We start from the raw sequence: 13,245 nt of genomic DNA, 5'->3' as shown, positions 1-13,245 counted from the left end.
CAAAGGGGTTGGTCTGTATCTGCAAGCTTTCAAGGAAGCACAAGGCTGCTTCCAAATCTGTATGCGTATCAGACATCGAGCGTAGTTGAACTTTTAGTCTTGGAGGGCCGGCTTCCTCAGACTGTTAGATGTCTCCCTGCTCGGACGCAGCTGAATCCAATGAGTGACTCGTTATCAGGCTTCTGCAGCGCTTGATGACAGCACACTGGTTTAAAGCAGGTGTGTTAGAGCAGGGAGACATCTAAAAGTCTGAGGAAGCCGGCCCTCCAGGACTGGAGTTTGACACCTGTGCATTTGAGCATTAGTCCTCAACTGAACCTGCTGGGTGTCCGACAGCTACCGGCAGTGTCCAGTAGCTCGCCGATAGGTTGACCAACTGTGTAAAAAATATATAAATAAACCCGACGACAGCAAATGCACCTCTTCCCACTATTCATATATTTAGCTCATATAAAAACAAGTGTAAAGTTGTCATGTTTTCTTAGACTTGGATGTGAATTTAAGATTATTGATAAGCATTGGCTTATTGAAAACAGTATCTTAAGACACCTGACTTGTGCTGTGTAAATAAATGCAAGCAATGTGATGCAAGTAGCTCTTGACCATTTTCATTTTTTCAAAGTAGCTCTCAGACGAAGAAAGATTGGAGGGACACAAAAGTGGGTCATTGTGTCTATGAAGCACTTTTTAAACATATTCATAAAATAATCTGATTGGTTGAAACATTTTAAAAATATGGATCTCCTATGTTAGGGGGTCTGGAGAAGAGACCAGAAGAGAATCACAGCTTCAGGGAGAAATGCATTAAATAAGCAAAGAGAACGAGTGTCTTCGACGAGCTGTCTGGGTTAAAATGGCAGAAGTAGAAGGGTTTTACTCTGTCCTTGTCCATGTTAGAATTTCTTTTAAGTAACACAGGCATCACTAATGTGCACTATTCCTTCATAAATCACAAAAAACAGACTTGTTATTTGTACAGTATGTCCCCTGTTATGTGAAAGATAACACAGCGCTGTGATGTAGATGTTAAAGATAATATCTGTTGATCCCACACACTTAGCATACCTCAGTCGGTACAGGAGATATTTTAAGTGAAGTGGTTTGACGGAGAGACACGAGAGGGCAACTGGAAATGTGCGGGGGTTCAGTGGAAGGGAGAGGGGGACTTTTGAAAAGTAGCAACGAAGAAGTTGAAAGGTTGCAACATAAACTGTTTGCGTGAAAAATTTGAGATGACCCTGTGTTTTCACAGGGAGATGTGGAGCCGAGGAAATGTTACTCTAAATGCAACTCACTGATCAGGAGACATGACACCTTTCAGCCAAAGACAAAAAAAGAGAGACAGAGACCAAACATTCTCTAAAAGTTGACATTAGGATTCAGACACCAGAGAGTAAAGTGCTGGCAATTAAAACCAATCAATATTGTTGTTGTTCTGGAGCCAACATCTGGCCCGGGGTCCTGGTAGACCACTGTCTGTGGGTGGGGAGGGCGTTTGGGGCGGACACACACTCCCAGAAAACTGCTCACAGACACTCGTCCCAGGTCCACAAGGGCCTGATGTCAGCCGGTTCTGCTGTGTTGTTTCCTTTTGTTATAAATAACAAAAGGAAACAACACAGTGTATGTGTGTGTGTGTGTGTGTGTGTGTGTGTGTGTGTGTGTGTGTGTGTGCACGGCAAGGCCCTAATGATCCCCCAGGCTACCCGGCTGAGCTGAGGCTCAAAGCAGAGCAGAGCACCTCATCCCGGGCTAATGGGACAATGGAGGATTGCTTGAATGGTGTGTATGTGTGTGTGTGTTTGTATACATTTATGTGGAAGTGTGTGTTTGCATGAGGTGTGTTTTTGTGTGTGTACACATGATTACGTGTGCTGTAAATATAAGACGGTGCATAAGTATGGTTTGTATGTGAGTGTGTGTGTGTGTGTGTGTGTGTGTGTGTGTGTGTGTGTGTGTGTGTGTGTATTAATGGGATGTTGGAGGATTGGTTGGAGGACTGACTGGTGGCAGAGACGGATGGCCTGGGACAGCGACTGTGCTGACAACCAGTGAATACGGGGCAACATTGCAGAAAGGTCAACACTGCACACACACACACACTAATGTCAGGAGAGGAAAAATAGGAGAGGTGTAAATAGTGTGTATCCTCCCTGCTTTATGTGACTTTCAAAGTGTTGTCGGTGTGTGTCACTATGTGTTAAATGTGTTTTTATTTAAAGCAGGCAGAAAACTTTATTTGCATTCAGACCTTCATTCTGCAACCTGGCCAATTAAACTAATGAGTAGCGTGAGTGATCTTTGATACCATTCCATGTGTATTAAAATTTAATTGACAAATTTAAAAAAAACAGGTCTTCAACACTATAAATTAGTGGAATGAAACCTGGATGAAAAGCATGATTAATTCTGCACTGCAAAAAAGGCTTTTCAATAAAGTAAAAAAGACTGCACAACATTTAAACTCACCATCATTTCCATTTTTTTCCAAACTACTGATATGTGCTTTCTAACCATCACTTCATTCATAACTTCCTCCTTTTCTGGATCATAAAGTTTGTTTTTTTTTTTATCTGATTTTTTCAGTGTGATCCAGCGCTGGAAACCTTTGATCTGCCCCCTCATTTGTGTGCATCTTCATTCACAGGTTGCTTTGCATTGACTGTTTGTGGTTGAATGTGGGCGTGTAGTGGGCGGAACATCGGGATAATCTACGTGCGCACATTTCAAGGTGGATCTTGATTTGTAAAGGGAACTTTGTGTGAAGATTAAGTTTTATAAATCTGAATTATTTTGTGCGCTATTTCCGGGTTTTTGGCGCATGTACATTTTTAGTCTGGATTGTGTTTTATAAATGAGACCCCTGGTACCAACACCGGTGTACCTTTTGGATCATCCGGAATAAGAGCTCTAGGACTGACTGACACTGACCGGTCTGAGTAAATCTGGCTTGCTTCAACACGAGAACATTCAAACTTGAAGGGACAACTTAAAAAACGTTCAACTATTACAAGACACCTGTCATGATCTGGGGTCTGCCTCCCACGTGTGTTTGTTGTCTGTTTTCCCTGTCTGCCTGCTCCTCCTGTCCCCGGCCCCCCAGGTCTAGATTTGCAGCAGGTGTGTCAAGTGTAATGCCACGTTCAATATTTCAAAAGCATTCTGTGCTGGTTTAAAGGCTGAAGTTACTATTGTCTGTCCAATAACTTTTAAAACCCTTCCTGAGAACCGAGACACTGGGCCATTACATATTTGAATACTACTGTCATCCCACCTGGGATACATTTACGAGGAAAATGTGATGATTCAGTTTGGTTTTCAGTTGTAGGATGGTTTGTGTTTGTTCTCCCCCTCCCCTTTCTGAGTGAAAATAGATAGGAGGGACAATCCGAACGCACCCTTTGTTTTCGCTCTACTACTCTGCCAGATAATTCCATCATGTTCGGTAGAGGCTCCTGACGCATCCTGTTTACTGAGCTACGTAGTCCAGTTGGATATTTTTTGTGCGGGTAGTTATGCGTTTGTACTAACCTGTGTTCACCTGTCTCCACGTTCGCTGGTGTGTCTCAGTTTTCCTCACCGGAGCTTCCTGTGTGACATTGTGGAGTGTATTCTGGCCAGCCAGGTCCCTGCATTCACTGCCTGCTTGTCTTTTCTGTTGAACATTAAACTAGTGTTGAATTTTTTAGGTCCTGTGTCAGTCTCAGTTCAAATAAAAATAAAAAAGCAGAGTATGAAATGAAGCTTGATTTAAAGCTTGAGTGGTTTTCAGCGCTGCATGAAAAGTATTAAAAGGTGACATTTATGCCACAAGAGGTTCCGGCCTCGCGTCCTAACATCGCGTCCTATGTGACATCGCGCATGATCTCACGCTCGCTGTCCACACTGAAATATTGAGTGGCCGAGACATACAATGCGTCACAATCCAGGATCAGAGCCAGCACATACTAGCCTACTGAGATCAATGACGCTCTGCCCTAACCATGCTGATAGTCAAGAACTGGTGTCTCCATCCTGTTCTTTGAGAAGGGGTTACACTATACTGCTGCTTAAACTTAATTAATTAATTAATTAACAATCCATAAAGAAATTAACTTTTTTTTTTAAAGAAAAGAATAAAAGATTTGCCACTGGTTCAAGTAAAACAGTGGGTAGTAACAAAAAACATTTACAATCATAATTCATTCATAATGTTTATTATTTTTTATTAATTATTTCATGGCCACAGATTCTTATTTGTGTCCAATGTCATCAGAAGGGTTCCGTAAAATGTCTATTTACGTTTCTTTTTTTTGTGTGTTTTTTTTATGGAACTAACTTTTTTGCTAGTTGATGGGAGAAACCTGAGCACCAGGAGTAAACCCGACCCTGACAAAGGATGGACATGTTAAGGGGGTAGGGGGTATTTTTAATGGGGGGGGGGGGGAATGGGATCTACCTTAGACATTGCTCCTCATTTTCTATACTTCTTCTTTGGCCTAGAGTTGACGATCCTCCGAGACTGACGCTTCACCATCTCCCGCGTGATGACGTAGGAACCGCACTGGCCGTCTTCCTCATCTGAGGACTCGTCTTTAGACTTGACAAAGATGTTAAAAGTCTGCAGCTGCCCCTCCTCATCCTTGGCAGGGAAGTCATCCTCTGTCATGTTTTTCTTGATAGCATACAGGTCTTTTCCCTTGAGCTTCTCACACAGAACCTCTAACTTCAGCTCGCATTCTTCCATCAGCTCCAAAATATACTCATCGGATTCAGGAGACGCCTTCACCCTTCTGTCCTCAGCTAGTTTGATGTGTTTAAGTCTGTCAGCAAGTTTCTTCGTCCACACTCTGAGAACAACAATGGTTTTATCAAGCTGTTTTTGAGGCTCTTTGCTTGCTTTATACCTACTCTGCTGAGCCAGCAGACGCTCCTTGCAAATGTCCAGCATCTCTTTGTTCTTTAAGAGCTGAGATGCTGTGTTTACCTTCATGTCGTGATATTGTCCTTTCAGGATCTCCCTCTCTTCCTTCAGTTGCTGCAGCGTCTTCTCATTCTCCCCCCTCTCATTCATCAGATGTTGCAGACTGTCTTTCTGAGAGAGTTTATTTAAGTCCTCTAAACTGGAGATTCCCATGGCTTCGTTGATCTTGTTGAAGGCCTGGAGCAAAAGCAACCTGGCTCCCTCCTCCTCTTCTGCCAACATGTTGCTTTCCTGCAGGGCCTTGCCGTTCAGCTCGTCTTTCTCGTTATCAATTCTCCAGGTGTTATTAATTTCTTCCCACTGGGCCTTGAGCTTCTTGGTCTGTTTCCTAATGCTAGCTTTAGTTTGCTCTATCCTTGTGAATTTGTCATTGTAATTGGTCTCCAATTGCTCTATCTTAGCCTCTACAGCCTCTTTAGATTTCTTGACGGCTGTGAGCCTGGACCGTGTGTGTTTAAGCGCCTCTTTGTCCTTCTGTCTTTGTGCTTTCATTTTGTCCCTCTCAGACTGGTAAAACACAGCCTCATCCAGGTAGTACCTTGTGTTTTTGTGGCATGACTTTATCGTTGTCTGAAGGTTACTCCACTCGATTTCTGCGTTGTTTATGCACTCCTTCAGCTCACACAGGTACTCGCAATCAGGATCTAGTACCTCAGTTTGAAAATCATCAGAGTCAACACAGAATGTACCTTCTTGCTCTTGGTCCTCGCGCTTGCTGTCATTCATGAGGTGACGGGCATTGACCTTGTTTTGCAATTTCTGGTTCTTTTTTTTTAAAGTGGCAAGGGCCTCCTCTATCGTCATTTTGGAGCACTCCCTCCACAACTCAGGGATATCACCTAAAGCAGCTTTGATTACTCTAGGATGTCTTTCATGTTCTGCATTTATCCGTTCCCTCAGCTGCTTATTTTGCCGCTTTAGCTTGTCGATGTTCTGTGCGTTGTTTTTGCGTTTGGCATCATTGTGGTCCTTGGTTGAGGCTTCTTCAGCTGACTGTAGCTTGAGTTCAGTGCGCGCCTTGTTTATCTCCTCTTGTAGTTGACATTTCTTCTCATATCTGGAAGACATTGTTATTGTTTTTAATGAACAAAGGTAAACACAGTTCAAAGTGTACCTACACTAAATGACAGTTTAGCTATATAAAGATAGCTCAATAGTACTAGATAGTCCGTTTGTCCGTTTGTCCAGTTCTGAATCAGCTCAGCTCGTAAAAGGCTAAATTTGAATTGACCTCTAATAGAGATAGGCCTATCTTATGACATCTCTGACATGGTGGTGGCAGCAGTGTGTCTTACTTCTGGCAAAATTAATACATTTTGTCTTTGTCTAACATTTTTTATTAGCATAGTGCTAAGCCTGCAATAAACTACAATGGTCTTTTTTTTCTCAGATTTAAAAAATGGTGCTCATGCTATGTCCTTTTTACAGGTAAAGTGTTTTTGAACATTCTAAAGCTTTATTTAAAGTCTTAATAAGCAACATGAACACTGACATGGAATGCAGCTGACCGTTGTCACGGAAACCAGCCTGCAAAACAAACATTCTCCTTACAGGCTCACTGTGATTGGCTAGTAGTTTGCAATCTATATTTCAATAGAGTGTCAAAGTCCCGTCTACTAGTAGGGATGGGAATGAAAAACGGTTTCTTTCTGAGACCCGGTTCACAGTATTCCAAGTCCTAAGAATCGTTTATATGCTTGGCTGTCAGTTCTATGGAGCTAGAACAGTCTCATAATGAATAAATACACAGAAATAGACTGGTATAGTTTTGAGCCCTAAAACCAGGAAGTGACTTAGCATTTTAGCGCCATGGGTTCCTAACTCTAAAAGCCAATGGGGATTTTGAATGGGTTTGTGGTTAGACACCTGTAATAAGGTCTGTGGTTAACACAAGCTTAATAGATGTTGACGTTTTGTTCGACGAGATAAACTATGTTAGTTAAGACCCAACTTGTGAATTTTAAAGTTTTTACGCAAACTTTAAACAGCAGTTGCTAATGAGTAGCTAACTGAAACTGCAGTGGTTGTTTCAGACATTACACGTCATCACGCCAGGAACTCTCTCCCTAATCCACTTTACAACATAGGGGCAGCTAAATCTTGTTTGGGGGATTATTGTATACAGAGGGGAGGGGGGACAGCGGGTGTGTATTGTAACTAATGTCTTGTGTCCTGCCTGTCTGTATACTGCTACTGGATGCCTTGAATTTCCCTCGGGATCAATAAAGTATTTATCCATCTATCTATCTATCTACAACCTCTAGTCATGTTTTTCAGTGTTCTTGCAAATATTAGGTTTATAAACAACTTACTAAGCTACAGTTTTACTAGTTTGTCAAAACTGCTGATTAGCTCAATGAAGCATAACGATCGTGACATCATAGCTTCTTTGCCAGGTTTGAAGAAAACAACGGCATGTCCCCACAGAAGACCACCCCTCCTCCCTTACGACCAGACCCTGTGCCTGACTGCAGCCAGCGTGAAGAGAACCTTCTCGAAGATCAACACCCACAAATAACATCCCTGGCTGTGTACTGAAGGACTGTGCTCACAGACATTTTCAACACTTCTCTGAGGCAGACTGTTGTTCCATCGTCCTTCAAAACGACCAGCATCATACCGATTCCAAAGAAGCCATCCACTCTCAATGACTATAGACCCGTTGCACTGACCTCCATCATCATGAAGTGCTTTGAAAGATAGTCATGGCCCACATCAAATCCTCCCTCCCCTCAACCCTGGACCCCTACCAGTTTGCCTGCCGGGGCAACAGATCAACCGAGGATGCCATCTGCTCTGCTCTTCCCCCAGCCCTCACCCACCTGGACACCAAAAACTCATACGTCAGAATGCTGTTCATACACTTAAGTTCAGCATTCAACACCATCATCCCTCAGCAGCTGATCGGCAAACTAGACCATGGGCTCAGCACTTCTCTGTGGAACTGGCTGCTGGATGTCCTCAGTCCTCCTGCAATGATAGACCTTCACTTCTGAGGAGAAGGTGTCTCAAAAAGTTGAAATCAACAGTTCTTATACTTTCTTTACCCACTTTTATTTACACCACAGCCACTGCAGACATGGCAGGTCAAAGTTGGCTTCAAAACAAGTGCTGGGGTCATGTTGTCAAACAGAAGGAATACTATAATGTAGTTTTTTGAAAAACGTTTCTATGAATTTCACTGAAACTGAGATCCTAATTTTTCTCTCAACCTCAAGGGAAATAGAAGGGGTCTTCATTGTGTCACCCTTTATATGAAATTACTTTTGTGTGTTTGCGTGTGCGGACGTTTGCATCACAGACACATCACTGACATGATAATGGCACACACAGTTCTGCCAGGCCCATCCCCTCTGCCCCATGCTCCTCACAGGACTGCTCTAATTACATGTCTGCTCTTCACACACTGGCAGCACCGAGCTCAGTGGACACTTGATGTCCATATTGTGACAAAATATGAGAGAAATGGAGTATCAACCAATACAATAGTATGCCTATCTAACTTAATCATTAATGTTGTTTCAGTGTAATCAAGTGATTTGTAGGGTGCTGCTGAGTAAGCTGCACTAAAAACAAAGTCTCAGGAAAAGGTTTTCTTTACAGTTGAATGTTGTGATTACTACTGCGTGTTATTTTTCTCTAAAAATAAACCTTATTGCAATCAAAAATGTAACAGCGGTGAATATACAAATAAAGAGGTATCAGGGGTCAAGAGGGAGACAAAAAAATTAAATCAAGTAAAACATGTGAAATACTAATACAACAAAAGATCCGTATTGACAATTTTTTTTTTACTGTTTTAATAGATTTTCAGGTTTTGAAGTTTGAAGAATGCTGAAATAGTTTTGTGTATTGTATAACTGCTTTAATTTATTTTGAAAAAGTAGATTTTCTGTTTAAAAAAACTTTTATGATCATGAATTTTAACAAGTAATATGAAAGAATTCACAATGTGACATTGTTTTGATCCTGACATCATTCAAACAAAACAGCACTTTTTTTGTATTGACCGGAGTATTTTACAGTCCGTAATGCATAGTGTACTGTCCACTATTTTATTCACCTTCATAAGATAACTATTGTTTGACAACAAGACAAAGCAAAGAGAACACATGACAAAACCTTGTGAATGTATTTGAATATGAAACAAAAAAGTATTAATGGGTATTTTCTTGGGTGAAGAGCCCAGGACAAATGTCTCACCTTGTGGGATAAATAAACTTGGTCTTAATCTCCATATGATCTTTAAGTAAAGGGTTTTTCAAGACTCAGTCCTTATGGCTTTCTTATTTGTGAATCATTCAAGTGTTTCAAAGTATATTTTCATTTCATTCTTGGACTTTTACTTTTTTTAGCATTTATGGATATAATAGGCCGACTTGACATGTAAAAGGACGTGTTTGACCACATGTTATGCATAAATAAAAACATTTGTACATTTTTTTTATTTCTACAAAACATACTGTATGTTCACAACTCCATCCAGAAGAATTAAACATAAACGTAAATAAATGAGGAGAAGAAGCTGCCTGTAGACTTTACGATGCTCGTGATCTCAGTAGCGTCTCGTGACGTCAGCACCTGAGCAGCCAGTTGTTTACTGCTGCAGCCGCTGATGCGTTTGAGGACGGACACCGAGTTGGCTGGCTGTCAAAACCCGAGCAGAGAGGAGGTAAACCAGCACAGGTAGGACTCTCAGGAGCAACAGTCTGTTTACCAACGCCAGATAATATGTGTCATTGTTACGGGAATTGGCAAACGTGAAATAAAATAAAGGACAAAAGGGAAGTCAGCTCGGCAGAAGAAGCAGCTGCCAGCGAAACGTTCACATCAGAGATTTAACCGGAAGTCAGGATGTTCACCTTCAAAATGAAAGCCAGAAATACCTATTTATTACAAAATTATGTGTTGAACGTAGCAGAAATTTCTGGTTTTGGTTGTCTCAGTAGGATTCAGATGAACGATGGAAGCGAGATTAAGATGAGTAACAGTGTAAACTAAAAGGTCGAGAATACCGGACAATCATTTTTTTTTTTTTTTTTTTTTAAGAGGTTATCACAGCCGTGCACACGTGTTTATTATTATTGTTTTGCTTCTGCCAGAAGCTGTATCTGTAAAAGAGGGCTCTATTCCCCATGTGTATCTCTTTTGGCTCGTCGGCCTTCAAACTTGTTCAAAGATCTCTTTGAGAGATATTTTATATCGCGTGACTGTTTTATTTTGAAAAGTGAAGCAGAAGTGAGCTCAGTAACGCTTTGTAGCTTGATGCCGGTGTTTCCTCTAAAAACGCTGACAGGATGCTCTGTAACGCTTTGTTCATGATCACGTTTATAAGTGTGACACACGCAGCTCTCATATTATATATTCCTCTCATCGCAAAACGAAATAGACGGATCCCACTTTGAAATAGCTTATGATGGACCACACAAGAGACAAGAGATACTCCTCCTAATACTCTCCTTATAAAAGGCAGGTGGTGGCAGTTTTGTGTTTGACATAGATGTGGAGAAAACGCTGAATTAATAAAAAACCTAGATATAGTTATTAGGATCTCCTCAAACTGCTTGTCTCTTATGGAGTAGAAAACTACTTTAAACTGGTTTGCAGCCACAGATGATAAGGATCTAACGAACTGACACACGGCAAATACACAAGAAAAATGGGAAAAGAAATGCCTTTTGAAATCTACAAAAACACATTAGGTAATCCCCCATCTTTTATTTTTTTGTTCTTCTTACATATTTGAACAATTGAATTGTTGATCATTTTTCCTTCTTTATCATTTTACTGTTTTGCTTCAAAATGGTATAAGTCAGCCCACAAGCACCTTTATGTTACTCAGGGACCTTAAAGCCCTCAGTTAAAATAGAGAAAAGTTAAGCAGTAGAATAATTGTGGCAGAGGTGCTGGACCAGAACATCACAACCACATGAAGAGCATCTTACACCTTTGTGACCTTCACACACCCAACAGAGCCGTTAGCAAGGTTTGCTGAGCTGGTAAGTGATTTTTAGGAGTGTTAAGCAGCTTACGATCAGATCAAAGTTACAGATTATTGCAGCAGAGTTATACAGATCTGACTGAGTTGAATGTATTCATATGTACTTCTGGTTATAGCATGTGAAGTATCAGGGTGTACTGTACATCCCTCCTGACTTCTTCTCCAGGACTGTTAACTGAGCCGTATAATACTTGACGCACTTCACAGTTCGACACACAAGTTCACACACTGACATAGAGAATCACACCTCCAACCACTTCAGCTGATAATATGGATGAATGTGCAGGACGCAACAGCCGCGGTACTCTCCACATGCCCGTTGCTGTTTTGAAACTGAAGTTTGAGTCCCGCTTGGTCAGAAAAGCTTTGAGTTCATTCGCTGATCCATTTGATCCCTTTAAACGTACAAGGTTATGAACTTTTGTGTCACTGAGTGAACTAATGACCACTGATTCTGATCGTTTATCATGCTGAGAAAATTTGCCTACTTCTTAGACTATTTAGTCATCAGGGTTTTTTTTTCTTATTTTCTTTTATGGTCTCAGTTGTTGGTGAGTCTTCCTCTGCTTAAACAGATGTTTCTATTTCAAGGCAAGAGAAGAATTAGGCTAGATATTCTTGAAGGTGTGGCTTCCTGAAGTTTCTGTGATTGTTGCCCTCATATTTAGTCTATTAATTAAGAATGGTGTCTATTTTACTTAATTGTTTTTACTTTATTGTTATTATTATTATCTGTCGGGCAGGTTGTTGCTAGAGAGGGACAGGGGCCTTCAGCGTCCACAGCTGGTCCTAGGCTGCTGCTGGTTCAGCCCTAAGACGAACAACATGGCCGACGGTGAAGAATCCAAGAACAACGGCAGTGCTGCTCACACGTCCCAACTACTGGAGCCGCCCAAAGAGAGCATGCAGCTCAAGAAGGAGATCTCGCTGCTCAATGGAGTCAGCCTGATCGTAGGAAACATGATCGGCTCCGGCATTTTTGTCTCTCCAAAGGGTGTGCTCCTCTACAGCGCCTCCTACGGACTGTCGCTGGTCATCTGGGCCATTGGGGGCTTGTTCTCAGTAGTGGGGGCCCTCTGCTATGCTGAGCTGGGGACAACCATCACCAAATCAGGGGCTTCTTACGCATACATCCTGGAGTCATTCGGGGGCTTCATCGCTTTCATCCGTCTTTGGACGTCTCTGCTGATTATTGAGCCGACGAGCCAGGCGGTCATTGCGATCACGTTCGCTAACTACTTGGTGCAGCCTCTCTTCCCAACGTGTGAACCCCCATATGTTGCCTCCAGGCTCATCGCTGCAGCCTGTATATGTAAGTACAAGAGATTGTCACAGCATCCACATAATGATGTCATTTCAAATGCATGCTAATGTGAAAACCTTAAATTCAACATTTACAGCAGACAACAGTGCCGGGGTACATTCAGTAATGGTGTTGTCTATTTGTATGTCCAACAGAGCAAGTAGGGACTTAAAATATTCTCCACTTTTCTAACATGCTCCTGAAGATATGATAAGACTTTTGGGCGTTGCAGCAACAGCATTACAGAAATCAAAAAGTCAAAACAGAATAGAATAGGTAATATAAACACAAATGAAAAAAAGACTAGTGTAACGGGTTGAACTCGACAGGACAGTGAAGAAATGATGTGCAGTGAATGGCAGGTTAAAGTGACCAGTGACGATTAAAAGTGACTTGTGTGTACCGGAGCAAGTCCTTGTCCCAGTCGTTGTTTTAACATTTATCCAGTAAAGTCTGTGAAACCCTTTTTTTCTCTCTCTCTCTCTCTCTTCACAGGCTTACTGACATTCATCAACTCGGCCTACGTAAAGTGGGGCACCCGTGTGCAGGACATCTTCACCTACGCCAAGGTGGCAGCCCTCATCGTCATCATCATCAGTGGGATCGTCAAGCTGTGCCAGGGTCCGTGTGCTCACCCCAACTCTCCCCTTTTTTAAAACCACATATTAGATCTATTTATAGAAAGAGCTTAATTAGCAGAGTGATTGAACCTTTCTGATGTGTTGTGGGTTTAAACTGCTTGATAGAAAGTTTGTGTCCCTCACCGTTTGTTCTCCATTTCAGGCTACACCACCAACTTTGAATCCTCCTTTCAGGGATCGTCTACAGACCCTGGGGACATCGCTCTGGCACTCTACTCTGCGCTCTTCTCCTACTCCGGCTGGGACACCCTTAACTTTGTAACAGAGGAGATCAGGAATCCTGAAAAGTACCTTTTCCCTTTTCAGTACAAAGTGTATTAGCAGAAGCAGTGTCAGA

General features: G+C 41.9%; 1 protein-coding gene across 5 annotated transcripts in view; it reads left to right on the top strand.

Annotated features, from left to right (window-relative positions):
- The first annotated feature begins 9,510 nt into the window (after positions 1 to 9,510).
- Positions 9,511 to 13,245, top strand: part of slc7a6 (solute carrier family 7 member 6) — a 6,168-nt gene continuing 2,433 nt past the window's right edge. The window contains exons 1-5 of one of the 5 annotated variants that reach the window (XM_079340049.1): positions 9,582 to 9,649; positions 10,867 to 10,962; positions 11,708 to 12,276; positions 12,763 to 12,888; positions 13,051 to 13,195. In XM_079340049.1, the coding sequence (XP_079196175.1) occupies positions 11,790 to 12,276; positions 12,763 to 12,888; positions 13,051 to 13,195 (758 nt within the window). In that variant the 5' untranslated portion in view covers positions 9,582 to 9,649; positions 10,867 to 10,962; positions 11,708 to 11,789. The other 4 variants (XM_079340048.1, XM_079340047.1, XM_079340051.1 and 1 more) reach the window with 4 other exon arrangements.

The sequence above is a fragment of the Symphodus melops genome (assembly GCF_947650265.1).
Source record: "Symphodus melops genome assembly, chromosome: 3".
Classification (NCBI taxonomy): Eukaryota; Metazoa; Chordata; class Actinopteri; order Labriformes; family Labridae; genus Symphodus; species Symphodus melops.
Note: the sequence above shows the minus strand (reverse complement) of the source record. Positions and strands in the feature narration are given on the sequence as shown.